The sequence below is a fragment of the Lottia gigantea genome (genome assembly GCF_000327385.1).
Source record: "Lottia gigantea unplaced genomic scaffold LOTGIsca_16, whole genome shotgun sequence".
Taxonomy (NCBI): Eukaryota; Metazoa; Mollusca; class Gastropoda; family Lottiidae; genus Lottia; species Lottia gigantea.
This window is the reverse complement of record NW_008707965.1, coordinates 370,466-396,154: the sequence shown is the minus strand read 5'-3', so window position 1 is coordinate 396,154 and position 25,689 is coordinate 370,466. Positions and strand designations below refer to the sequence as shown.

At 31.7% G+C, this 25,689-nt stretch overlaps 7 protein-coding genes across 7 annotated transcripts in view; 3 read left to right on the top strand and 4 right to left on the bottom strand.

Moving 5' to 3' along the window:
• Nucleotides 1–3,297: 3,297 nt before the first annotated feature.
• Nucleotides 3,298–4,363, bottom strand: LOTGIDRAFT_158070 (hypothetical protein; the record flags this gene model as incomplete). Its single annotated transcript, XM_009051104.1, has 3 exons — nt 3,298–3,482; nt 3,981–4,195; nt 4,353–4,363. 3 exons carry the CDS (start codon nt 4,361–4,363, stop codon nt 3,298–3,300), a joined length of 411 nt encoding a protein of 136 aa, XP_009049352.1.
• A 2,659-nt stretch (nt 4,364–7,022) lies between these two features.
• Nucleotides 7,023–8,614, top strand: LOTGIDRAFT_158069 (hypothetical protein; the record flags this gene model as incomplete). The annotated part of the gene is made up of 2 exons (XM_009051103.1): nt 7,023–7,896; nt 7,983–8,614. 2 exons carry the CDS (start codon nt 7,023–7,025, stop codon nt 8,612–8,614), a joined length of 1,506 nt encoding a protein of 501 aa, XP_009049351.1.
• A 554-nt stretch (nt 8,615–9,168) lies between these two features.
• On the top strand, nt 9,169–10,811 carry LOTGIDRAFT_158068 (hypothetical protein; the record flags this gene model as incomplete). Its single annotated transcript, XM_009051102.1, has 2 exons — nt 9,169–9,877; nt 9,997–10,811. The coding sequence occupies 2 exons, from the start codon at nt 9,169–9,171 to the stop codon at nt 10,809–10,811; spliced, it is 1,524 nt and encodes a 507-aa protein (XP_009049350.1).
• Nucleotides 10,812–11,894: 1,083 nt separating this feature from the next.
• On the bottom strand, nt 11,895–12,617 carry LOTGIDRAFT_158067 (hypothetical protein; the record flags this gene model as incomplete). Its single annotated transcript, XM_009051101.1, has 1 exon — nt 11,895–12,617. One exon carries the CDS (start codon nt 12,615–12,617, stop codon nt 11,895–11,897), a length of 723 nt encoding a protein of 240 aa, XP_009049349.1.
• An 850-nt stretch (nt 12,618–13,467) lies between these two features.
• On the bottom strand, nt 13,468–14,187 carry LOTGIDRAFT_113087 (hypothetical protein; the record flags this gene model as incomplete). Its single annotated transcript, XM_009051100.1, has 1 exon — nt 13,468–14,187. The coding sequence occupies one exon, from the start codon at nt 14,185–14,187 to the stop codon at nt 13,468–13,470; it is 720 nt and encodes a 239-aa protein (XP_009049348.1).
• A 4,175-nt stretch (nt 14,188–18,362) lies between these two features.
• LOTGIDRAFT_158065 (hypothetical protein) lies at nt 18,363–19,929 on the bottom strand (the record flags this gene model as incomplete). The annotated part of the gene is made up of 2 exons (XM_009051099.1): nt 18,363–19,354; nt 19,503–19,929. 2 exons carry the CDS (start codon nt 19,927–19,929, stop codon nt 18,363–18,365), a joined length of 1,419 nt encoding a protein of 472 aa, XP_009049347.1.
• Nucleotides 19,930–22,555: 2,626 nt separating this feature from the next.
• LOTGIDRAFT_230855 (hypothetical protein) overlaps nt 22,556–25,689 on the top strand; it is a gene marked incomplete at its 5' end in the record, with an annotated part of 5,464 nt that continues 2,330 nt past the window's right edge. The window contains 8 exons of the mRNA XM_009051098.1: nt 22,556–22,613; nt 22,847–22,975; nt 23,203–23,316; nt 24,058–24,171; nt 24,378–24,503; nt 24,887–25,000; nt 25,182–25,307; nt 25,517–25,630. Of these exons, the coding sequence (XP_009049346.1) occupies nt 22,556–22,613; nt 22,847–22,975; nt 23,203–23,316; nt 24,058–24,171; nt 24,378–24,503; nt 24,887–25,000; nt 25,182–25,307; nt 25,517–25,630 (895 nt within the window). The remainder of the gene's footprint in view (nt 22,614–22,846; nt 22,976–23,202; nt 23,317–24,057; nt 24,172–24,377; nt 24,504–24,886; nt 25,001–25,181; nt 25,308–25,516; nt 25,631–25,689) is intronic.

The following is a 25,689-nucleotide window of genomic DNA, read 5'->3' as shown; positions in this document are numbered from 1 at the left end:
CTTTCCAGTGTGTTTCTAGCAACTACCCTTATCCTAGCAAGGTCTGCGTCATTTGCTACAGTTCTGACCGGTTCTTTTAAAACTTCTCCGTCACCGACATCGGGAATCCATCCCGAAAGTGAATCGTAGTTTTTGGGATACAGAACCGTTTTCAACATTGTGTCAAACTCGCCGGGGTGTTTTATGGTCTCTATCGGATTTGAACCAGCTTCCAAAACCATTTCGCTGAATAAAGACGGAAAGAAGTTGTTTTCTAAAGTCGTGTTGGTTTGTGGAATTCGATTCTGAGTGGCGTCTTTGATTTTGAAATCGCATCGGAAATGGGCATCGGAAAGCAGCAACCAATTGGACAACGAATTAATTTCAAAGGCAACTCTTCCTCCGTCGTTTATTTGGGTCTTTGTCCCTACCGATGGTGAGATGATTACGTAATCCTCTTTCTTCTTGTTGAACGACTATTGAATCGGATCATACAATTGAAAGATTGGATCCAATCTGTAATTTTTGCTTGCCATTTTTACCCAATGATTTTAAACCCTTTTCCTTGTTTCTTAGTTCTCTTATTAGCTGCAGTTCTTTAAGTTCGTCAGATTTTTTCACTGCATCGCTAATATTTACTCCTGCTTTTGCCACAGATCCAAGAGCTTGCGCTTCTGAGGAAATGAGGGATTTGTTGTTTGAGACAAAATTGGCCACTTTGGGGATGAGAGATGTTAGCGCAGAGAAGAAACCGTCTCCTTCGAATTTTTTTTTTTTTTTTTCGTGTTTTAAAATTAAAGACATTTTTAATGCGGTTATTTTATACTGTATTATTATTAGTGATTCTTGTCTGTGGTTTTGGGTAATTTATAATACAGTTTGGAGGAATCTGTTATGATATATTTTTTTAACAGTTTGGGAAGTCTGTTATAATACATTTTTTAACAGTTTGGGGAAGTCTGTTATAATACATTTTAACAGTTGTGTCTTTTCGGATATGACGCATTGAAAAAGCTGCGCATGCACAGAAGTGAAATGCGTCATATCCGAAAAGACATATACCTGACATCTCAAAAACCGGATCAAACTGGATGCGCTATATCAGAAAACACATATACTACTACTTTTCTGCCAGTCAAAAAATGGTAAATTGACATAGCTGTGTAGGTAATTTTACACTCATTAGGTCCACAAGGCCATTTTAAAAGTTTACATTTTCATGTAAATTTACTACATATTTGACTGAAACTTGTCTTGACACGATTTTGCTGGAAGCTTGATGTCATTTAATGCACTTGAACTGATTTTCTGAACAATTTTAAGTTTGAGAAAAAAGGATTATTCTGAAAATGTTCTATTATGCTTTAATATAAAATTAATGTTTACACAATCTAAAATCGAAAAAAAGTCTTTTTTTCCAATTAACATTAGCATTACACATATATATATGAGCAATAAAATAACTATCACTCTCTTTACTTTGAAAATCCACATTATAATGGGCACAGAAAGTATCCATTTCACTAATAAAAATACAAAATGAAAATGGTGATCCTCACTATTTTAACAAACTTTTAAATAATAGGTATTATTAACATGCCAAAACAATGTTTATGAGTTAAGTTTATTTGACAAGGACAGCACTTTGGGATGTATTTGGCTCCGTTTTCCTTTAAGTTTTGAGGATTTTGTTCCCTTTACTGGATTTATTCCTACCAAAACTCTGAAATATATACAAAAATAGCATTAACTTCAAATATGAAAAAAAAACTAGAACTGTACACAGCTCCGAGCGTGGCAACAAGACGTTATCCCATGGATTTCAAACCTTTTAAAACTTCTAACCTGTTAGCTTTCAATTCCGGTGTTTTTAAGCCTACAATTTTAGAACAAAAAAAACTTCCAGGTATCTGAATTCTAAATTTGTTAATCATAATGGAGAAAAAAAAGATACGCATTACCATTAAAGTTCGCCATCGACATGAGCGGGTATTTAAGAAATTTTGTGAGCGATTATAAAATTCGCTACAAAAAGGCGATAAAATATGCTCGTCTGCCACAAGCTTAAGAAATAATTTGGGTGTAAAGTTGGTTAAGATTTAATTTCTATCACACTGACACTCACAAGCAAATGTGGTTGACAGAATATAAATATACATTATGCTTACCGTTGAATAAATTCCAATGTTATTGACCCCTTGGTATGATGGTATGGTATGATTAAGAATATAGTATAAACTAAAACAGACCATTACTGCATCATCAAAATTGCTCAATGTGGTAATTAGGATATCTTCACAAAAAAATGTGAAAAATTTGGGAAGAGTGAAGTCTTCCTGAAAAACATAATTTTATAGAAAAATTATATACATTCAGTTAATCTATCTATTTTAATATTAAGAGGAGTTGACAGTACATCTGAATGGCACATTAGTCTTATTCCATTCAACAGTTATTTGTTTAAAGTACGGTACTATAATAAGGCCAACATTATTTATAATTGATCCTCAATTGTTGAAGATAAGAATCCTGGAAAACATCAAAATAACCATCACAATACTCACCAACAACACATATAACAGGAGCTTTCTCTGACTGGCCTCTAATCACAGTCTCTATGAGTTTGATATCACTGGTTTCCTAAAAAGAATGAGAATCAATACAAAATTAAAAATATTGAAATATGCCACATAGCTTCAAATAGTAATTAAAGTGAAAACTTGAGTATATCAGAAGTTGGTAATCTTAATAACAAGCAAGGCCACTAAGTCTTGTTAGATAACAAGATATCACTATAGAAACCAAGTGAATGTGATATGAAGAATAAAGTAAGAACTGAAAAACTTGAATTAGGTCTGTTTCTTTAAAATACAGCATTAACATCATTGCTATTGCTCTCATGAAACAAGAATTGCCTTGCATATCTGCTTCTGATTTAAGTTCTTGAATCAGATCCTTGATGGGACCATGAGTTTTCAAACTTTTGAAATGGTTTAAAAGTGTTTCCTTAATCTCTTTCGACAGCATGATATAATTTTCTTCTATATCCTGCCCAGTCAATCTTTTGCAATGAATGTCCTAAAACTTTCCATTCAGTAAATCACATAATGATGCCTGATGTTTTTTGACAATTTTCATGGCAATCGCTGCCAGATCTGTACTGCTGGGTTTCCTACAGAAACATTGAATATCGTCTACCAAAATTCGTACCATTTCCCGTCTGTCTGCATCCGATGGACGAATACTTTTGTTCAGGTTTTCTGTCAATTTGCTTGAAAATTTGTTGTAAGGGATATCGTACGTCATAAGCCAATTGGATCATGGATTATCTGCTGTAGAAGTTGTTTTCTGGGAACAGAAAATAATGGAATCAGAAGATGTTGATGACTGTGATGACTGTGAAGACTGTGGTATTGGACTTGGGCTGTCTGGAGTAGAAGTGTCAATCGGAGATGATAAAGAGTTGAACAATGATTCCCCACTTTCTGCACTATTTGAAGAACCTGAAATGGCAAAAGAATAATAATAACTTAGTGAATTAATCAAAATGATCCTAGTCATCGATAAATTCCACTCAAATTAACCAAGCTCACTGTCTGAATACAATCTTTTGCTTTATAAGAATCCACACACTTCAATTGCTGAACAGATCCATTTCATTGAAAGATTTTTCTTGAATGGCACTATGAAACTCAAGGAAATCTAGTGAGAACAAAGTATTTTAGCTAGTTGTTTTTCTTTAGGAAGTTCATTATTAACCAATAGGCTAATGGCACTGACTTCAAGGTCATCACTTGCCATCCAATCACAGATTCCCTATGTCGGATACTGTGGAAGGTGTAACTGGCAGAACAGAGACAGGCCATGCTTTTCCGTACAGACCACCTGATGCTACTGCAACTTTGTTAACTCTGCATCTCTTTCATGGAGTAGTTTTATTTTGAAAAACACCTTCTATTTCCACATGCAAAGAGGTACAGTAGTGACCATACCATACTTACCTTTCAACTGTTCTTGCCGAGCCTTTATTGCTAAGCATAATTTACGAGCTTGTACTACAGTCATTGCCTCAGTAAGATCTGTTGGTTCTATTACAACTAGATCGTCTATATGCTTGACTCCCAAGTTGTTTAATGTACTTTCAATTAATCTACGTTGGGTTTGGTTTAATTTTGGCGTCAACTCCTGAATTAACTTCATATAATTCTGGAATAACCTGTAATGTTAAAAAATATTATAGTGTACAGTCATAGTATATAGTTTTAAGGTTATGATTTTTTCCTGAAACTCAAGGTTTGTCTGCAATGTTGTAATTACCATATAAAAAATTAGCACCTGAACATTTCAAAATTTGTTAGTAAAATAAAGATTACCAAGTAAGCATGTTGTAGGAAAAGATGTGACATGTGACTGATTTTTAATGAGAAAAATTCTTCAAAAGAGTCTGTAACAGGACAAATTATACAATTTATTCAGTAAGTAACTAAAGGAAAATGCTTCAGTGCAATGACATTGCTGGATCCAACATGGTAAGAATTAAGTGGAAACATATCAGTAGTACTAGAGCTTTCAATTAGGTCGCATAGGGGATTCCCCATTCCATTTCATTTCATGGGGAAAATGCGACCTAATTGAAAGCTCCCATAAAGACCTAAACATCCTACATTTCATAAATTCTTACACTAAAAAAGACCTAAACATCCTACATTTCATAAATTCTTACAGCAAAAGACCTAAATTCCCTACATTTCATAAATTCTTACACCTATATTCCCTACATTACATAAATTCCCTACATTTCATAAATTCTTACACCTATATTCCCTACATAACACAAATTCCCTACATTTCATACACCAAAAACACCTTCAATCAATTTCCTACATTCCATCAAAAACAGCATATTAAAAATAACCTTATATAAAATAACATCTGGTTTTAAAATAATGTAGATGGGAGATAACTCTATTTGGATAAAAAAACAGACTAAATTAACTCATTTAAAAATAGGATGTGTTTAATTCTAAAACACGAACAACACAGATTCGAAGATTATTCGGGTGACGGTATCTTTTCTTCATTATTTTCTCTAGGTAAAACAATAATTCCAAAAGTAGCTAGTTTTGTTTCAAAAAACAAATCACTCATTTCAAGCGGAGCGAAAGCCATCGGCTCAATCGCGGAAGCTGGAAAGAGTATAAGCGATACAGTGAAACAATCTAACGAGTTGAAAGAATTAGAACTAATAAGAGAACTTCGAAACAGGAGATTAGAAGAAAGGAAAGGAAAAGGTTTTAAAGTTATAGGATAAAAATGATTGTCGCTCACGCTCCAAAAACTTATTTCGGTTCAGGAGATATACAAAAATCATAGGGTTCTCTTCCTGGATTTCCATGGGCGAAATATCCCGGAGAAAAACATCTTCCCGGTCATAATTACACTGGTCCAGGTACTAGGTTAGATCTGCGATTAGACGAAAACGATAAACCCAAACCAGGAGAAGAACCAGTCAATAGAGTTGACGCCGCTGAGCTCAAACACGATATTTTATACAGAAACAAAGACATAAAGTTTAGACACGAAGCAGACAAACAAATAATAATAGAACTTGAAAATATTCCAAATCCAACTTTCAAAGAGAGAATGCAAAGAGCATTAATCATTAAACTGTTAAAAGCAAAGATGAAATTAGGTATGGGATTGGCGGATGAAATACACAAAGAATCAAGTAAAAGTGTTTGAAAAAGATGAAATATGGTCAGCCGATTTAATGCATATGCCAGTCGAAAGAGGATTTAAATATTGCTTAACAGTTATAGATTTATAAACGAGATATGTATGGGTTATTCCTTTGAAAAACAAAACGGGATTATCAGTCAAACACTCATTTGAAACGATTATGAAACAATCTAACCGTCATCCAGAAAAACTATGGGTAGATAAAGGAAGTGAATTTTATAACAAAAATATGAAATCTCTGGGATTTGAAATTTACAGTACACATAACGAAGGTAAAGCTGTAGTTATTGAAAGATTTAACAGGACTCTAAAAAATAAATTATTCAAAAAGTTCACAGAATTGAAATCCCCAAAATGGCTTAAAATATTACCAGAGGTTGTAGATGAATACAATAACAAAATTCATTCATCTATAGGTGTCACACCAACACAAGCCTCGAGTAATCCAAATATTATAAAGTCAATTAACGCGCAACATAACTACGAAAATGAAATAAAGAATTTAAATATCAAACCCAAATTTAAAGTTGGAGATCGAGTTCGTATTTTCAAATATAAAAGTAAATTCGAAAAAGGTTACGTTGGATACTGGACGAACGAAATATTCATCGTTGATAAAGTAAACACTACATCACCTCCGACATATGAATTAATCGATCAAGACAAAGAACAAATCATAGGTAGGTTTTATCAAAACGAACTTCAAAAAACCGACTTTTAAAAATGAATGATGAAGAATTTGATAGAAGATTAAGAGATGTAGACAAGCATTTACGCTTTAAATTTTTTAAATTTAAATGCAAATTTATGTTCAAAATATTATTGAATGTAATACAATTTTTTTCAAACACAAACTATGTATATATATTTCAAAAAAACCGACTTTTAAAAATGAATGAATTTCTCGATAAATATGGAAGCGATACAACCACAAACTTTCAACTTATGAGATGGGCGAATGAGTTAAATATATCACCGTTTTATTATTGTATGAGAGATGAAATAAATGATCTGAAATATAAGAAAGGTAAATTTTACGCTATAACAAATATACATACTTCCGATCAAAAAGGAGTTCATCATTCTGCTTTGTACAAAGACTCTGACTTTTATTTCTTCGATTCTTATGGATTAGAACCCACCGAAGAGATAATCCAATTGACTAATAAACCAATCAAATGTTCAACATTTCAAATTCAATTACCGGGACAAAAGTGTTGTGGTCAGCTTTCACTTTGGGTTTTATATCAGTTGAGTTTAGGAAAATAGTTTGAAGAAATTGTAATAAATTTAACTCAATAAAAATGGCGAATAAGTTTGGATTAGGTTCTTTACCTTTAGAAACCAAAAAACCTAACACTACAGCGTGGATAAATAAAGCGAAACCTTACTTTGTGGATCAAATCGGAGACACTCTTCAAGGTGATTTAGATATGAACAATTTTAGCATAACTAATTTAAAGTCTCCAGAAAACGATAATGATGCCATTCACAAGAAATATTTAATGGAACAAATAAATTCAATTGAAGTAAATAAAAACCATTTAGAAGATAAAATAAGTAATGTGAAAAGATTCTTCAAACGTCAACTAAATAATAAAAATGTTGTTAATGATACTAAACTACAACAAGAGGTAACAAGTTTAAAAAGTTTTATTCAAAAAGAATTGGTCAACGTAGCGAACAAAACTGAGTTACAAAATTTAATTTCATTTATATCTAAATTAGAGGATAAGATTGCAAAACAAAAATTAGACATTCAACAATTGATAGATAACATTCCAGATGAAAATGAAGATACGTTTCAACAGGAATTAAATGCTCTGGAAACTAAACTTAACAGTGAATTACAAAAAGAACTAACAAATATTAAAAAACAAATACAAAACATAGATATTGTTATTCAACAACAAATACAAAATATTGATGATAGCGAAATCAAAACCTATATTCATCAACAAATACAAAATATTGATGATAGTGTTATTCAACAACAGATAACCACTATTAATAACCTAGTTTTAAAACAGGACAAAAATATAGTCGCATTAGAAAAAAAGTTTCTCAAGAAAGAATCATATTATTTCAATCTTCCATTTGGAAAAGAGAGAGATTACGATGTTTCTATTACTGATAATATTGATAGATCAAAAGACTATGAATATAAAAGATATAAGAGTATATTCTGTTCCAGATAGTGATAATTCCCCCCAAAATATTTTTGATTCAGATGATTATAAATTAATATTTTTTTTATTTCCGAGGAAAACTTACAATTGAAATAACATTTCCTATACAGGTAAAAGTTGAATCAATATTCTTCAGACAAAACTCACATATGAAATTTAACGCTCGCAAAGTTCTTCAGTTTATCAATGGTACAAAAAATGTAGAAACTAAAGAATTAGAAATTAACGATGAAAACAACAAGCCTCGTCACTTATATGAAATTAAAACAAGTGGAAAATATATAGATAGGTTTAGAATGTTAATCATACCAGATAATAAAGAAGATGAACTTTCATTGGGTGATTTTGATATGATATTGGAAACGGAAACTCCACCATCAGTAAGTATTATTAGAAATCCAGAACCAGAAAAAGATGTAATCACTTATCAGTTTTTACGAGCAACAGACTTTGAATACGTAAAACTATATTTTGTTACTGATGATATATTTACCTCAATTGATATTCATAAAAGTCAACAACAACAAAATTTTTTAATAAGAGATGATGTATTTGTTAAAATATTTGTCTATATTGAAAAACCAAAATTTTCAGTTCATCTGAATAAGATTAATGATTCGAAAGAACAAATATCATTAGTAACTGTAAATGTTTTTATTGAAGATAGTAAACACAAAGTATTTTTATCAGAAGTTCACTTAATTTAATTACCTAAAAATGGAACTCGAAAGTAGACAAAACTACATGATAGAAAAACAAAATGGACTAAAAGAAAAACTAAAACAATTCAACAAATGTAGAAAAACATGGAGTAAAATCGATTCTGTTTTCAAAACATTAAGTACAGTTTTAACAATAGGGATAACGGTGGCAACAGCCGTAACCGGTGGATTAATGCTTCCGATCATCGTCCCAACTGTATTAGCCGCGTTCACTGCCGTTCAAACTTCATCTTGTGGTTTGATTACTTTAGGTTTTACATCAAAACAGAAAGCTCATTATAAAAGGAAAACAAAATTTTAAATATATATCTTAATAAATTGTTTATATTTTTCGAAAGATCGAGAGAGGATAAGAACATAACCATTGAAGAATTAGAAGAATTCAATGAAATTTTAGATAAATTTGAAGTAGAAATATCATCAATAAAAGTTAAAATTCCTAGTTAAAAATAGTTGCTTTAAAAATATGAATAAATTTATATCAAGTTATCTTTTTTCCAATGTTATTGGATGCCTCCGATTGGTATTTCACAGGAAAAATGATTTTCCATAAAAACAATTTCAAAGAAATAAAAAGATCAAAAAAGGGTAGTGGTGTTAGCCTACTCAAAAAGATAAAAGAATATATCGGTATAAATTGTTATATACCGAGTGATGGATGCTGCTTTGTAAAGTGCGTTAATCGTGTTTTAAACGAAGACTACACGAGAGAATTTCAAGATTTCATCAACAGTTTTCAAAAATCAAACAGAAAAGGAGTTATGACAACTGCTAGAATTTGCGAATTCAATAAGAAATTTAATACTAATTTTCAAATATATATGCCCAAACATAGACATTTTCAACCAAAGAAAGTAACCGAAGAATTAGATTGGGTTTTTTATTTACACAAAGAACATTTCTGTTTGATAAGAAGAAATAACAAAACTTTGGGCATTAAAGAAATAGAAGATAATTACGATGAAAACGTATGGAGAACTTGTAGAGATGATAATGCGATAACGCAAGTTTCACTTCTAAAACTAAACGTTTTTCCAACCATTCACGATGATTGTTTATACGCATGGGATTGCGAAACCTACAACGAAAATAAAGCCATACCTTATTCCTGCACTTTAGTTAATTTAGAAAAACTAAGGAAAATGTTAAACAGAAGAAATAATCTCTTTCCAGATTTAAAGCCGACAGATCCCATTCCAGAAGAATTTTACAACAAACTCATGACTAATATAGTAGAAATATTTGTAGGTACAGATTGCATCGATCAAATGTTACAACGTTTAGGAAAAATAGATCAGAAAAGAATAACATTAATTGCTCATAACGCTAGCGGTTTTGATAACTGGATCATGATCAAAACCGTGAAGATGAAGATTTACAGAAAAAATGGAAAAGACAGAAAGAAATAAAGGGTAACTCTAATTATTTGCAAAATATTAATTTCACATGTTCCTATCAACATGAAAAATCTAGTTTAGCGGCATGGGGAAATTCATCTAATCTACCAATGAATTTGAGAAAGATCGAGGATGTTAATATTGCAAAATACGCTAAAGATAATTGGGAATCTTTAAGACCCGAATGGGAACCTTACGCTAAAAGAGATACATTGTGTCTCGGAGCTTGTTTGATAAAATACAATCAAGCCATGAAAAAAACTGTCTTCCAAAACGTTTCCAATAATCTAATGGCTCCTTCTTTATCTTTAAAGGGTTGGTATTATTTATATCATTACGATAAAGAAATGGTTGAAGAAGAATGGTATGAAAGTACTAGAATGGTTCCGAAACATACGGAAAAACAAAACGTAGAAAAAGTTTACTCGCATACTCACCCTTTTATAAGATATTTTATCAGACAAAGTATTAAAGGCGGAAGAGTTTCGGCAAATCGAAAATCATTTGAAACGGATAAAATGAATGAGATCTGCGCCATATTAAAAGAATACAATGAAAGTGACACTGAAGGAATAATAGATTTATTCAAAGAATACAGTGTTAACCCAAAAGATAAAACGGAAGTTCACGCTAAACTCAAAGAACTGGACTATTCTAAACTGATGGCATTTGACGCTAATGGGTTTTACGCTTCAGCCATGACAGAAGGTGAATATCCTAAAGCGGAAAGTGCAAGAGCGTTTCTACCAGAAGAAGAAAAAGAATTTGTAAAAAATCTTCAATAAACAAAAATTCAGACCTAGAACTGCTATTTTAAAAGTTTGGTTTGAATATCCCCAAGGTCAGAAGGAAACTGGCACTAAAATCAGGTTCAGAAATGGTTTCTGTCACGACGTTTTAACATCAGTTGATATTCAAGAAATAGTGAAATCCGGTGGTAAAATTATTAGAATATTAGATGGTATAGTTTACGAAGAAAATTTTAAAACTCCACCATACAGAGATTATATTTTAATTTTGAAGGAATAAATACAACAAAGAAGGAGATATGGTTGCTAGTAATTGCATGAAATTATTAGGTAATTCCTTATACGGTTAATCTATTCAGAAGGATATAAATCCATCGAGACATCTATGGAGTGAAGCGACTTTAAAGCCAACTTCGATTCACACGTCAAAAGCTATGAAAAAGTAAATGATAGTCAATATATAGTTGAGATGAATGAAGAAGAAAAAGAGTTTGTTCCTCAAAAGGATTATACTAGATTAACACCCACTCATTTAGGTGCATTTATATTATCTCACAGTAAAAAAATAATGAACAATTTCATTCACGTAATAGATGGATTTTATAAGCCGGAAATATACTATACAGATACCGATAGTTTATACATTTCGTCTAGCAATTGGGATAAATTAAATGAAGCTGGGTTGGTGTCTGAAAACGAATATAGCAAAGGGAAGAATGATTACGGTGATGGTGGAATCATATTTGGTTTATATTTAGCGCCAAAAGTAAAATACAATATCATTCTAACTACCGATGGTGTTTTAAAAGAAAAGAAAACGTTTAAGGGTTACTCTAACTATAAGATTAAGGTAGAAGACTACATTCAATTAGCTAGTGGACATGACGTAACGAATGAATTTAAGAAACCTTAAGTAAAACGTTTTACTGATGGAATAGTTATTCCTAATGAAAAACAAAAGAAAGTTTTCAGAAGTTATCTGAATCTCGTTAAGAGAAAAGCACCAAACAGTGAAGGAATTATGTATCCTTACAACAATAAAGATGAGATGAGTTTGGATGAAAACTATGAATTTGATGATTTCGATTATCTAACTATTCAAGAACAGAATGAAGAGTGTTAATTTTTTTGTTTTAAATGAAGTTGAATAACAATTTCCTCGTTACCAAAATCTATAAACCTATTTTTACCATCTTTGATTTCCAGATTTATATTTTTAATCATAAAGGAATTAAGTGGTAAATACGTCGTTTGAAATGGTTTCTCTATAATTCTATATCCTATCGGTACAGTGAATGTTGGAAGACTGTAAATAATCTGACGTTTGTATTTATTGAAAAATCCACCATTTATCAAATTGCAATGTATATTTATCACATCGATATCATTCTCGATATTAGCTTTGTGTGGTGCTAAAGTGGATTGGGTGTATATTTTTTTATCAAAGCCTAGTAACGTATTCAATGAATTTTCTACGTTGAAATCAACTTGACAATTATTTCTTAATATCAATTTTATTTTGTTTAGATTCAAATTACCTTCGAATTCGATGTTGTTTTTACCATTGACGCTTCCTGCGTATTCAGATAAGTATTCGTTAATGGCTATGTATTCATAGCTTCCTGGTAGTAAACGTATGGTTTTGAATGTAGCTCCATTATCTGTTGATATTTTTATTTGGTTATTTTTTTCGTTGATATTTCTAATGGAATTGTAAACAGAGAAATACTTTAATCCCAATTCATATTCTTGATTGCGATCGAGTTCGTACTCATAATCTAGAGACAATTTGATGTCTGATTTATTCGAGGTGATGACGAATAGTTGTTCTTTATTTGACATTTTTAATCACGCTTTTATAATCATTTTTATCTATAATAACTTTCTCTAGGAGTCTTTTTTAATATACAATTTACTTCATTATATTGTCTGTGCGATCGATGTCCTTCCTTCATGGCCGCTAATATTACTTGTAATCTATTAAGTAGTTCCTCGTTGTTGTCGGATAAAAACGTTATACCTTCTCCAGATAACATATCTTCGAATTTGTCTATTTCTTGTATGATTGGTGGATAATCTTCTGCATAATCATCTGATTCCTCTTCATCAGGAATAACTTTATTTAAATATGTTTCAACTGTTTTTAATCTTCTTGTTTCGGGTCCCGACTTTCTTATTGCATGTAGAAATTTTGAGTATGCTACTAAATCCTTGTAATCGGCAATACCAACATCCTCGCCATTCATTAAATCTATTAACCCTCTCGTTAATGTGTATATATAATCTTTTGTGTCGATTTTGAATTGTGGTGAATTTCCACTAAATATAATTCTAAAACCATTGAACAACAAACCTTGATTATCAACGATTGGTGAAATGCTCTTTGATAAATCTGGGTCAGGGTTTGAAAAAAGACGTTTTATATCATTTAATGTCCTAATTATAATACCATCATATTCAATCGCTTTGGGAGGTGTAGGTTCTATAGGAGGTTTATATTCTAATTTCCTTTTAATATCCTCTTGAGATTTTAATATGGGTTGAAATAGAGTCTGTAGATTTTCCGTTAATCCGAGTTGTTGTAATCTGTTATTTTCAACTTGGGTCTTTATGTTATTCTTAGCTTTGATATATTCTCTATTTCTTTTTAAAATATTATTCCAATCGCTACTCATTTTTAAAAAAAATAAAATTAACATATATCGTTCATAACTCTTTCACCCGCAGGTTTTCTAGTATTTACAAATACATATCCATGATCATCTGGATATCTCCATTGAGCTTTACAAACCTTTTTAAATGCATCTCTGTCCATTCCGTGATTTATCGATTGAACGATTTGAGATAAATCTTTGTCGTTTAATTCAAATAATAAAAAACAATATGCATTTTTTCTAATGAACATAGAATCCATCCCGTGAAAAGATTGGGATTGGTATATGCAGTGACAGTTGTGATGTCTTCCTTTCGTGAAGAATTCTTGTTGAACCGTTTGATTTCTTTGCGCTACGCAGTCGTCAAACACTAGTAAGTTCTTTCGCTCGCTATCAATTTGAGACAAATCTAGATCATTAACATTTTTCGTAAGAAAAACTTTTATATCCGTTGGTTTCTTTCCTTCGATGTAGTTATCTATGAAATCTTTCAATCCCACTTTTTCTTCGTTTTCCTTGTAATATTGAAATAGGTCTTGAACATCTCTCTTTGGTAGATATTCTAAAGCTTTGAGAAATTGATAATACGATTGCTCTGGTGTTGTTGTGTAGATATACAAAGAATCGAAATCTAAAAGGTTTGGTGTTGTCAACATGTTAAAAGTGAGATGAGTTTTCCCAGAACCGGAACTACCGCATATACACATGAGCATTGGGTTATTAGGAAATATTTCTGAATGATTAAATTTTTTACCCATTTTTTATTATTTTAATTTGTTCCAAAAATAACTCCTTCTCCTTTATACTTCGAAAGATATATTCCTTCTCCGGTGTGTATATTTTTTAAAAATATTCCATTACCCTTATGTTTGACTTTGATTTCTCCTGTGTCAATACTATCTACTAATTTATTTAATCCTTGTTTAACAGTTTTCTTGGTTTCTTCCCCAAATCTTTTTCCAAATTCTTTCATTGTGCCTATCATTTCTCCCACTCCTGAACCTTTGGCCAACTTTTCCATTTTTAAATTATGTCTATGTTCTTCGGCTGCTGTTACTGCAGCTGCTTTCTTTTCGTTGGCAGCATTGACTGCGGTAGCTGTACCACAAGCTACTGCACCGGCTGCAATAAGTCCACTAAAAATTAAAGGTAGGGAAAATATAAATCCACCTTCTTTTGCATTTGCGTCAATTCTTTCTAAGTCTATATCGTCTCTGACTTTACAATATTTATATTTATCAATAAGTTTTTTTTAGTTATGCTGATTTTTTTACCATTATAAGTTATTGTAGTTGGTGAAGCTGTTTCTATAGCTTCTATTATTTTCTTGACTAAAGTTTCTGGTTTGCTTCTTCCAATAATAAACAATAACCTGTTACATCTCCTTGTGTTTTTTCAATATGAATATTTATGTTTACTCCTGTTTTGAAAAGATCTTCTTGGTGAGCTGATAGATCAAAACAGAAGATTGGGTGATTAAGTGCAAAATCAACATATTCAAACTGGGGTAGATTTCCAAATAATTCACACATATTTTTATAGTCTCTATACAATTCATTATAATCCTTTGTGGTTGGATTAATTGTTAAAGGTTGGTTAGGATAATTATCGTTATTCAATCTTACTTGAACTTTATGGATTAAAGGATCTTGAGTTTGGTTCATTCCCACTCTAAAGACATTATTGTTATTCGTTTGAGAATCTGGTAAGTTCTTGAAACCAACTATTAAATATCTTGCTGGTTTAATAGTGTTAGTGATTGGCCATGTAGTGGATTCTCCCGTTAAAGTCATGCTACCTACTGTGTTACGATGAAGAAAAGCTATTTCAATATCTTTAGTTAACGAGTTGAATATTTTCGTTTCTACTTCAATTGATGGTGTTATTACGGGTATGAAAAGTTGGAGATTCGTTATTTCTAATTTTGCATCTGAACCATTCTCTCCAAAGAATATCTTATCGTCGTTTATTTCTCTTTGACCGAATAAAGGATATAATTTCCAATTTACGTAATTACCCCACCTATTATTCTCAACAACATTATTATACTGAAGTACTCGTTTTTCGAATCCATGATTAACTGCTCGTCCTACTCTTTCTATCGTGTTTCGAGCAACAACTCTCACTCTAGCTAAATCGGCATCATTTGCAAGATTTCTTACCGGTTCCTTTAAAATACTTCCATCACCAACATCGGGTATCCAGCCTGAAACTGAATCGAAATCTTTAGGATATAAAACTGTTTTCAACATTGTGTCGAATTCCCCAGGATGTTTGATTGTTTCTATCGGATTTGAACCAGCTTCTAAAACCATCTCGCTAAATAAAGATGGAAAGAAATTGTTTTCTAACGATGTATTAGTTTGTGGAACTTGATTCTGAGTGGCGTCTTTGATTTTGAAATCGCATCTGAAATAAGCATCGGAAAGAAGCAACCAATTCGATAATGAATTGATTTCGAAGGTAAATCTACCACCATCATTCAATTGGGATTTAGAACCAACAGTGGGTGAGATGATAATATAATCCTCTTTTTTCTTGTTAAATGAATAACGAATTGGATCGTATAATCTAAAGATTGGATCTAGCATTTCATTTGCCATTTTTAAAGTTTAAAATTTGAGTAGAAAATTTTAATATGCTTTTTTGATGGAATGTAGGAAATTGATTTAAGGTTTTTTTTGGTGTATGAAATGTAAGGGTGTAAGAATTTATGTAATGTAGGGAATATAGGTGTAAGAATTTATGAAATGTAGGGAATTTAGGTCTTTTGCTGTAAGAATTTATGAAATGTAGGATGTTTAGGTCTTTTTTAGTGTAAGAATTTATGAAATGTAGGATGTTTAGGTCTTTAATGGTAGCTTTCAATTAGGTCGCATTTTCCCCATGAAATGAAATGGAATGGGGAATCCCCTATGCGACCTAATTGAAAGCTCTCATATCCAGTACATCTGTATCAGAGACACATAAAATGTTTTCTTTCTTGGCATAATTTTCAACCTCATACAGACAATTTTCTCTTGAAGTTAAAAAATATTCACAGACAAAAAATGGCCTATTCCTTGAATCAATAACACAAAAATCTACTTGACCAACCGAAAATTGTCATCTTTGACATCTAATAACAAAAAATTTCCTTTCTTGATGTTACCTCTGATGGTGATAGAGTTTGAAATTGATAAATGATCTGTACTGCCAATCTTGTCATATAACAATTTTTTTTATGTCTTCCCCAAGCATTCGTAATGATAACTGCACAGAATTTTCCATAATTACTTCTGGTTGAAAAAGGTTCCCTGCCAAATAATAGGCTTGAAGGAACTGATGTTTCTCTGAGAGAGTTTTACTAACATTTTTAAAATTTTTGGAACTCCTTATACACTTCTTAAAGTAAGTGTGCTTGGACTCAAATCGCAGTGTCCACACCCTTAGTACCAAATTGACCAAATTGAATTATTAGATAAGGATAATGATGCATGTAGTGATGTTTGGGTCTTAACTTTTTATCCGGAAAAAGTTTCTGTCTTATTCCAATATATTCATCAATCAATTGTTGTAGTATTGCAACTTGATCTATTGAGATGGATGGGGCACATAAATACTCTGTAATTTGTCTGAGTGAAAGAATTGCTTGCCATGTTTGGTCATCATGATCTTTTACATAATCAAAGAGTATGACCGGAAAAAAACGTAGTAAAGCCCATGTTTGGACAGCATGTCCAGCTGCTTCTTCACACTTCATTTTAAATGGAACTGGTTTGTTGCTTAAATCCATACCTGTGAACTTAAATGATGTTATGAGAGAGTTAACTGTTTCTAATTTAAACCATTTTTTGTTTGAAACAAGATTTTTAACAAACAACGCCAAATCATATTTGACCACTAGTGCTGGGAATCGAATTTAAAATTATCATCGATTATCGGCAATATATCGTTAGGCATTTCCGATCGATAATCGATAAAAATCGTAATGTTGATACTCAAATTTTAGGTCAAGTAGTCGACTCATTTCAACTATTTAGGCTGCCTACCACTTACTTGTATGTAATGCTGGTGTTAGATGCTAGTATGTGTATTGTGTTTATTATCATGTTCTTCGCTATGTGGCCAATCTTTTTGTTTTAAAGACGTTTGGAAGATTAGTTTTCGTCATTATCGCCATCGGCATAATTGTACCGTTGAATGGTAAAAATAATTGACTTCATCACACGTTCTTGACAACCAAGACTAAAATACTAAGCACCGTTGTTATACGAATTTTGATTAGCCTTCTATTTATAAACAGCACTGATTATCCAATCAGCATTGTCGTTACGTAATTAGACTTGATAAAAAAAAGGGAGACAACTACAATCGTGTGAAAAATAAAGGGAAAGTCATGCCCAAATATCGGTACCTGTATTCAGTTAATTATATATACGTATAATAACAATGATTGTACTAATTTATTGTGAATGAAATTTTTCTTATTAATGATTGTTATGATCATATACAATCAAAGAAATGGAAGAACATACGAGAATAAAGACTTAAGCTTAGTTTATTTTGCGGTACGTGACTGCCGAAAGCGTGTTTTTATTATGGTCCCGGGATTAATTTAACAGAATTACCGGAGGTTATGTTATTTTTTGCGATAATCGATTTTGAAATGAACCATCGATTATCGTTATCGGTACATGACATAAGAGCGATAATCGGATTTTCGATAATTATTCCCAGCACTAGTCCAAGACATGGAGGTAAACTAGGGTTACAAACATGAAACCCTTCCAATTTATGAAAAAAACAGTCTGTTTTAATTCCCAGATGATGAATAACATCATTTTCCTTTACATAATTTAGAGCTTCATTAAAATTTTCTTTATCCCTAAAGATAACATCTCTTATTGATGAAGGGTTTTCCTCATAATCTTGCATTGATGAAAGGCAATATCTACATATCTACATATCTGTGTTCTGAATTTGAAAAATTTGTATTGAATCCTCCTATGAAATGACTACCTAGGTTATCGCCTAAGATACAAACCAGATTAGCTTTAATACAGGCACCATCATTCATGAAGACCCCAGTTGATAAGCTCACAATATCATTTATCAAAGGTTCCAATACTTTCTGACCATTTTCAAAAAATGTAAAATCGCTTTCTTTACACAATATACATAATTGCATGGGATCTATTTTAGATCTCTTATGAGGATAGATATCGAGTAAGGTGTAATAAAAACCTATGAGTTTAAATTTTGATTTAGCAGATCCAAGTGGATTTACAACCTCGAATGCATCTTGATATAATACAATTTTTAATGCACTTGGATTTTCAATGAAATATTTATTATTCTTAAATGAATGTCCATGTAAAACATCAGAAAATGTGTTGTTTCCTGCATCATTATGGACTGGCTTTTCATACTGACTTGTAAAAGTCTTATTGCTGAACAAAGCTTTTAACGTTTCCTTTATTGGAACATAATGAAAAACACATTTTTGGTTACTTTTATCAAGCCCAAGATTAATTTCAATGGGTTCTACAAAGTTAAAATTAGCTTTAAAGTATTGTTTTCTTTTATAATCTGTATTTAATTCCCCTTTATTTGACAAGGCTTTAAGGAAAAAATTGCTTTCAAAAACTTCTTTGATTTTTAATCTTTCATGCTGGTCAGTCACTGCAGTTTGTACCTCTTTTTGTAATGTATCCAGAGAAAGTTTAGTTAAATGTGAAATATCATTTAATATTAATTGCATTGTACTTATGGCAATAAGATGAATAGCTTCCATCTTCAAAAAAAACAGTGCAAGCGAATTCTTAAATTCTTCAGGTGTACAAGATAACTCTGTTTCTGAATCTAGATCTAATACCTCAACAACATCAGTTCCAAAATTAGTGTCAGCATTAGTAGAATCTGGATGTCCTACTCCTAAACTGTCTGCGGTTTCAGTTTCAAGGACATGAGAGCTGGGGGGGCCTAAACTCTATTTTTAATTCTACTGTATCTAAATTTCGATGTTTTCGTGATAGATGGGATGTTAATGAATTATGCTTATTAAATTTGGCAGAACATGTCAAGTATGTACAAGGAATAGCCTGAAAAGCACTCATGTGTAATTTTAGATGAGAAACTAATTCTTTCATACTTGCCATTTCTTTTCTGCATTCGGCCAGACCACATATAATTTGACCAACTTTAGAACTAGAGTTAGAGACACTGCCCGTCCCAGTAAGCCTACTAGTAGTTGCAGTACTGGCACTGGACATAGGTCTAATAAACAAACCCGATGATTGGTAAATACTATTAGTAATACCACTTGCAGACTCATTACCATGATCTCGAGATATATGGCATTTCAATGAAATAAATTTTACAAACGTTTTGTTGCACTCAGAAATACAACATGGGAATACTAAATTTTTCACGTTGCGATGAAGTCGGTAGTGACCAACATAGCCCTTTACAGAACTCAATTCCTTTTCACAGAATTGACAAACATACAAGAGTGGCATGTTGCAATATGATATTAAACTATCATACTGACCATAGATTCAACCTCTAGATCTACATCTACTTCTTCCATTCTCTCTTTAGTCTTTTTCAGCACAGGTTTCAGTTTGCAAGTCTCTCAGTACGAAAAAATAATCTAGCGCGCGAAATTAGGCTACCTGATTACCCAGACGGAAAGGCTGCGTTCGATTTCGCGTTCATGAACCTCCTTTTCCATAATGTTCCATTTTATAAATATATCACAATCCTTGACGTAATCATTGAGGTCCGTATTGTTTCTTTGTTAGAGTTTTTTTGTGATTTATTTTTTTACGAATCTCCAGTCATCTGAAGTAGCCTACCTGTCGTTATGATTTAGTTTGGAATTCATCCAAAACATTTTTTATCTGCCTATAAAAAAGCTACAAGATTTTGAGACTAACATAGCCTAACCATTAGACACCATTTGTCTACCAAAAGCTTAGACCATTATTAGGCCTACTAGGTTAGCCTAATCTACTGGGATGGATATCAATTTTCATCGGAATAATCAGAGAAGAAGAAAAGAAAAAATAAATAAATAAAAAAATAACCAATGGCGATGGAATAGGCCAACTCAATACTTTCCAATTTTACAGCAATTTTACATTTGATGTAAAATTACATTTTAATGCGATTTATTTGCTATTTTACAACTGGAATGCTGTAAAATAACATGTAAATGTATTTTAATAATATATTGTATGTAATTTTACCTTAGTAATGTTCCCATAATAAAATACAGTGATTTTTATGTAAATATACAAACCATGTAAATCAACAAAAATTAAAAAGTATTTTTACTTTAGAAAATGGCGTAATTTTACATCCAGTTTTAACAGTGCATGAACCTGTTAGTGCAAAAACATTAGTTAATTATTATGCATTTGTCGTAAGTGTATTTAAGCTTATTAATTGTCACAAATCTGAATTCACCAAAGTAACATTTACATTTACTCCTCTAAACATATAAACTTAATATTTATATATCGCTCTCACACTCGTATCAACTTCGGGACTATTGAACCGAGATCATAAAATAAAATAGTCCATTGTTTCCGTTTAAATGACACAATTTCTATTTTTAGTATCAGAGCTACAGTATGTCATCCAGATTGTGAATCTCTATTTATTTAATGTTTTGTGCGTAATATATATTTAAAGTAATACAAGAATAAAACAACCAATAATTTTTCACGAAATATTGTTATTTCAGTAGAATAATTTTTTTGGAAAACTATTTCGTCTTCTGAGTTATCTGTTCTTGCCAATTTACCTGGCAATAGGTTAGCCTTTCATGGTCGAGTCACTGTTCAACTCACGGAAACTAACGAACATTGGCGAAAGTTGAGCAGAATGGTATTAAGTACCATTTTAACAGTGAAAATTATTATTTGTATTTTCATTTTTCTGTAACTCAAAATTAGTCGAAAATTCGGTGATTTTTCAATGATGAATCATTCTCTTTCCCAGCAAAGTCGATATAAGCTTACTTGATAAATGCCATTTCCTGCGAGTTGTGCAATCCAAAAATTCGACTTGTGCAAAATATATTCATAAAAATAAAAATATATGTTTTTGTGGTACAGGCTGCATCTCCTCTAATACAACGACATTTGTTACACTCTATTTGGAAGCTTTCCCCTTCTTCATACTTTATTCCATTGTGCTTACATGTGCCTGTAAAATTAAAGATTACCGAAAATATCTATATATATATATATATATATGAATACGTATTTTTTTCACTTGTAATGCCACGGAAGTATGACGAATGTAACATCAACTCTAGACTAAAACAAACTATTCCACGGTTGCCATATAGATATATATATATATATATATATATATATATATATATATATATAGAAGTATAAAAAAAAGAAATGATAATAAATGAGCTGTCATATAAATATATACAAAAACACTTCTTAAAACTAATACTTATTAAATATATACATATTCATAATGTAAGCATTCATTATCTGGTGCAAAAATGTCGATCAAAATCCGCTCCTGATCAAATTTTTACTGTTGCTATCAATGAGGAATCTACATTCTAGCAGAATCTGCAAGTCGCAAGATCAGAATACATCCTTCGAAAGGGACAGGATCACCAGTCAGCAACTGTGAAAATAGCTATCATAGACTGGAATAGAGGAAGATGTTTTGGACTACGAAGAAAAGATAATGAGATGGTATCATGGAGTTATAAATAGATTTATGTAGGGTATAAAGAGATGAAACAAGTCTAAAGAATTCCAACTACCAACTACTACGACTATCAACAACTACCTAGTTTGCGATATCAGCATCCGCTAGAAGCGAACGTTAACTTGTCATCTACTTACCTACCTACCTACCTAAAGAATTCCAACAATTTACAATGAGGAAATTATCAACAAAAAATTCAAAAATTGAAAACATTTTTTCAGTTGATGCATAACATAAATCTCTACTGGGTAATGTTGAATAATTGCAACATCTGTGATGTCATAAGTTACATTTTTACGAATCTGTGAATCAAACTGTATAAATTGTATGATTTCCTACAAGAATCCATATTGGATTTAAATGCGGAAGTACACAGTAACAGCCACAGGTTTCAAGATGTATGGGTTGGTAATTCAAGTCGCTCTTCTGTTATCCTTAGCGACATTTATACAAGGTAATTTGTATAACTTATTCCTTACAACAGTACATTAATTGAAAATAGAACGTAACAAATCAAATCAGATTAAAAGAAAATCGTAGGCCTAATTCACATATCTGTCGTGGCCAACACTATCTTTTATAGGATAATACTGTGTTTCAGAACTAAAATCTCTAACTGCAGTAGGTACAATATACCGTTGACTGGGGTCGTTTTTCTGCCCTATTTACGAATTATCAATTTTACAGGCAATTGTGTGCACAATGGAATAACCTATGAAGGAGGAGAACATTTTCAAATAAGGTGTAACAATTGTCATTGTAATCAAAATGGAGGTGTAGGCTGTACCAGAAGGTTTTGTATTCCATCAAGTCAAGGTAACGTTTGCAGTTTTTTTTTTTTTTGATGAAACGCAACTTGGTATCCCTTAAAGAAAAATTAGATAAAAATACATAGATGAAATCTGTGATTTCAGTTTTAAGAGGAAAAGAACAAACTCTTTCCTGAAACCGTCTCTGAACCAACAACAACTCCTTACTTTAATACTCGTCTGTCGTCTTGACAACAGAATCTGCTTGAAATATATTTTCATTATAACTTAAAGATTGTGAAATTGATGGAAAGGTGTACTACAATGGTGAAAGATATAAAGATGACTGTAATACTTGTACATGCGTTGATGGTAATTCTGTCTGCACAAAAATAGACTGTCAGCCAAGTAAGCATTATTTAATATATTATTTATAATTGAGAATTATATAGTGCCTTGCGTTTCATGGTTTTTTTTATGAAATGGATTCATTTGAAAAAAGATCGTTTACAACACTTACAAGGTCATTTCAATTCCGCCGAGTCAAACGCATTAGGAATGCGTCTTATTTTTGTGATGTATGTATTCTTTAGCACGGGTACTTTCATTAATCTTTAATTTCACAGGCACATGTGAGCACAATGGAATAAAGTATGAAGAAGGGGAAAGCTTCAAGGGGAAAGCTTCAAAATAGGGTGTAACAATTGTCGTTGTATTAGAGGAGGTGCAGCCTGTACCAAAAAGTATTGTTTTCCATCAAGTCAAGGTACGTTTCCAATATTTTAGACGTCACATGACTAGATATCTATCTCAATGTATGGTTAGATAGATGCTTCTTTACACCATCTGTGAATCTAAATTTAGATAAATGCTATTCTTAAGAACGAGACTTCTGTTCTAAAATCGTTTCTAATGTATTTGCAGCTTCATCCAGTATCGGACCAATCTTAATAATATGCGACATATCGTAATGTATTGTTGTAGTTGTAAAATTTTATGTATTTACCCAATTTAAAAAAGTCGCATTAGATAGACATTATTTTTTTCACTCCAAATGGAACCCCCTGAATTGGCATGCTAATTTTAATAATCGTGTGTCATCTTGACAACAGAATCTGCTTGAAATATATTTTTCATTATAACTTGAAGATTGTAAAGTTGATGGAAAGGTGTACTACAATGGTGAAAGATATAAAGATGACTGTAATACTTGTACATGCGTTGATGGTAATTCTGTCTGCACAGAAATAGACTGTCAGCCAAGTAAGCATTACTTAATATATTTTTTATAATTTTGAATTATATATAGTGCCTTGTCCGTCATGTTTTTTTAGAAATGAATTTATTTAGAAAAGCCTCTTGGAATATTTAACATCACTCACAAAGTCATTCGCATTAGGAATCAACTTTACATTTGTGATGTTTGTATATTTTAGCACTGGTTATTTCATTAATCTTTAATTTTACAGGCACATGTGAGCACAATGGAATAAAGTATGAAGAAGGGGAAAGCTTCCAAATAGAGTGTAACAAATGTCAGTGTGTAAGAGGAGGTGCAGCCTGTACCAAAAAGTATTGTTTTCCATCAAGTCAAGGTACGTTTCCAATATTTTAGACGTCACATGACTAGATATCTATCTCAATGTATGGTTAGTTAGATGCTTCTTTGCACCATCTGTGAATCTAAATTTAGATAAATGCTATTCTTAAGAACGAGACTTCTGTTCTAAAATCGTTTCTAATGTATTTGCAGCTTCATCCAGTATCGGACCAATATTAATAATATGCGACATATCGTAATGTATTGTTGTAGTTGTAAAATTTTATGTATTTACCCAATTTAAAAAAGTCGCATTAGATAGACATTATTTTTTTCACTCCAAATGAAACCCCCTGAATTGGCATGCTAATTTTAATAATCGTGTGTCATCTTGACAACAGAATCTGCTTGAAATATATTTTTCATTATAACTTGAAGATTGTAAAATTGATGGAAAGGTGTACTACAATGGTGAAAGATATAAAGATGACTGTAATACTTGTACATGCGTTGATGGTGATCCTGTCTGCACAAAAATAGACTGTCAGCCAAGTAAGTATTATTAAATATATTTTTTTATAATTTTGAATGATCTGCCTACGCATCTTCAAATACTTATCATCACTCACAAAGTCATTATTTTCACCGAGTCATTCGCATTAGGAATCAACTTTATATTTGTGATGTTTGTATATTTTAGCACTGGTTATTTCATTAATCTTTAATTTTACAGGCACATGTCAGCACATTGGAATAAAGTATGAAGAAGGGGAAAGCTTCCAAATAGAGTGTAACAAATGTCAGTGTGTAAGAGGAGGTGCAGCCTGTACCAAAAAGTCTTGTTTTCCATCAAGTCAAGGTACGTTTCCAATATCTTAGACGGCACATGACTAGATATATTTAGCTTAATGTAAGGTTAGATAGATGTTTCTTTGCACCATCTGTGAATCTAAATTTAGAGGAATGTGAACCTTAAGAACGAGACTTCTGTGCATGCTAACTTTAATACTCGTCTGTCATCTTGACAACAGAATCTGCTTGAAATATATTTTTCATTATAACTTGAAGATTGTAAAATTGATGGAAAGGTGTACTACAATGGTGAAAGATATAAAGATGACTGTAATACTTGTACATGCGTTGATGGTGATCCTGTCTGCACAAAAATAGACTGTCAGCCAAGTAAGTATTATTAAATATATTTTTTTATAATTTTGAATGATCTGCCTAGGCATCTTCAA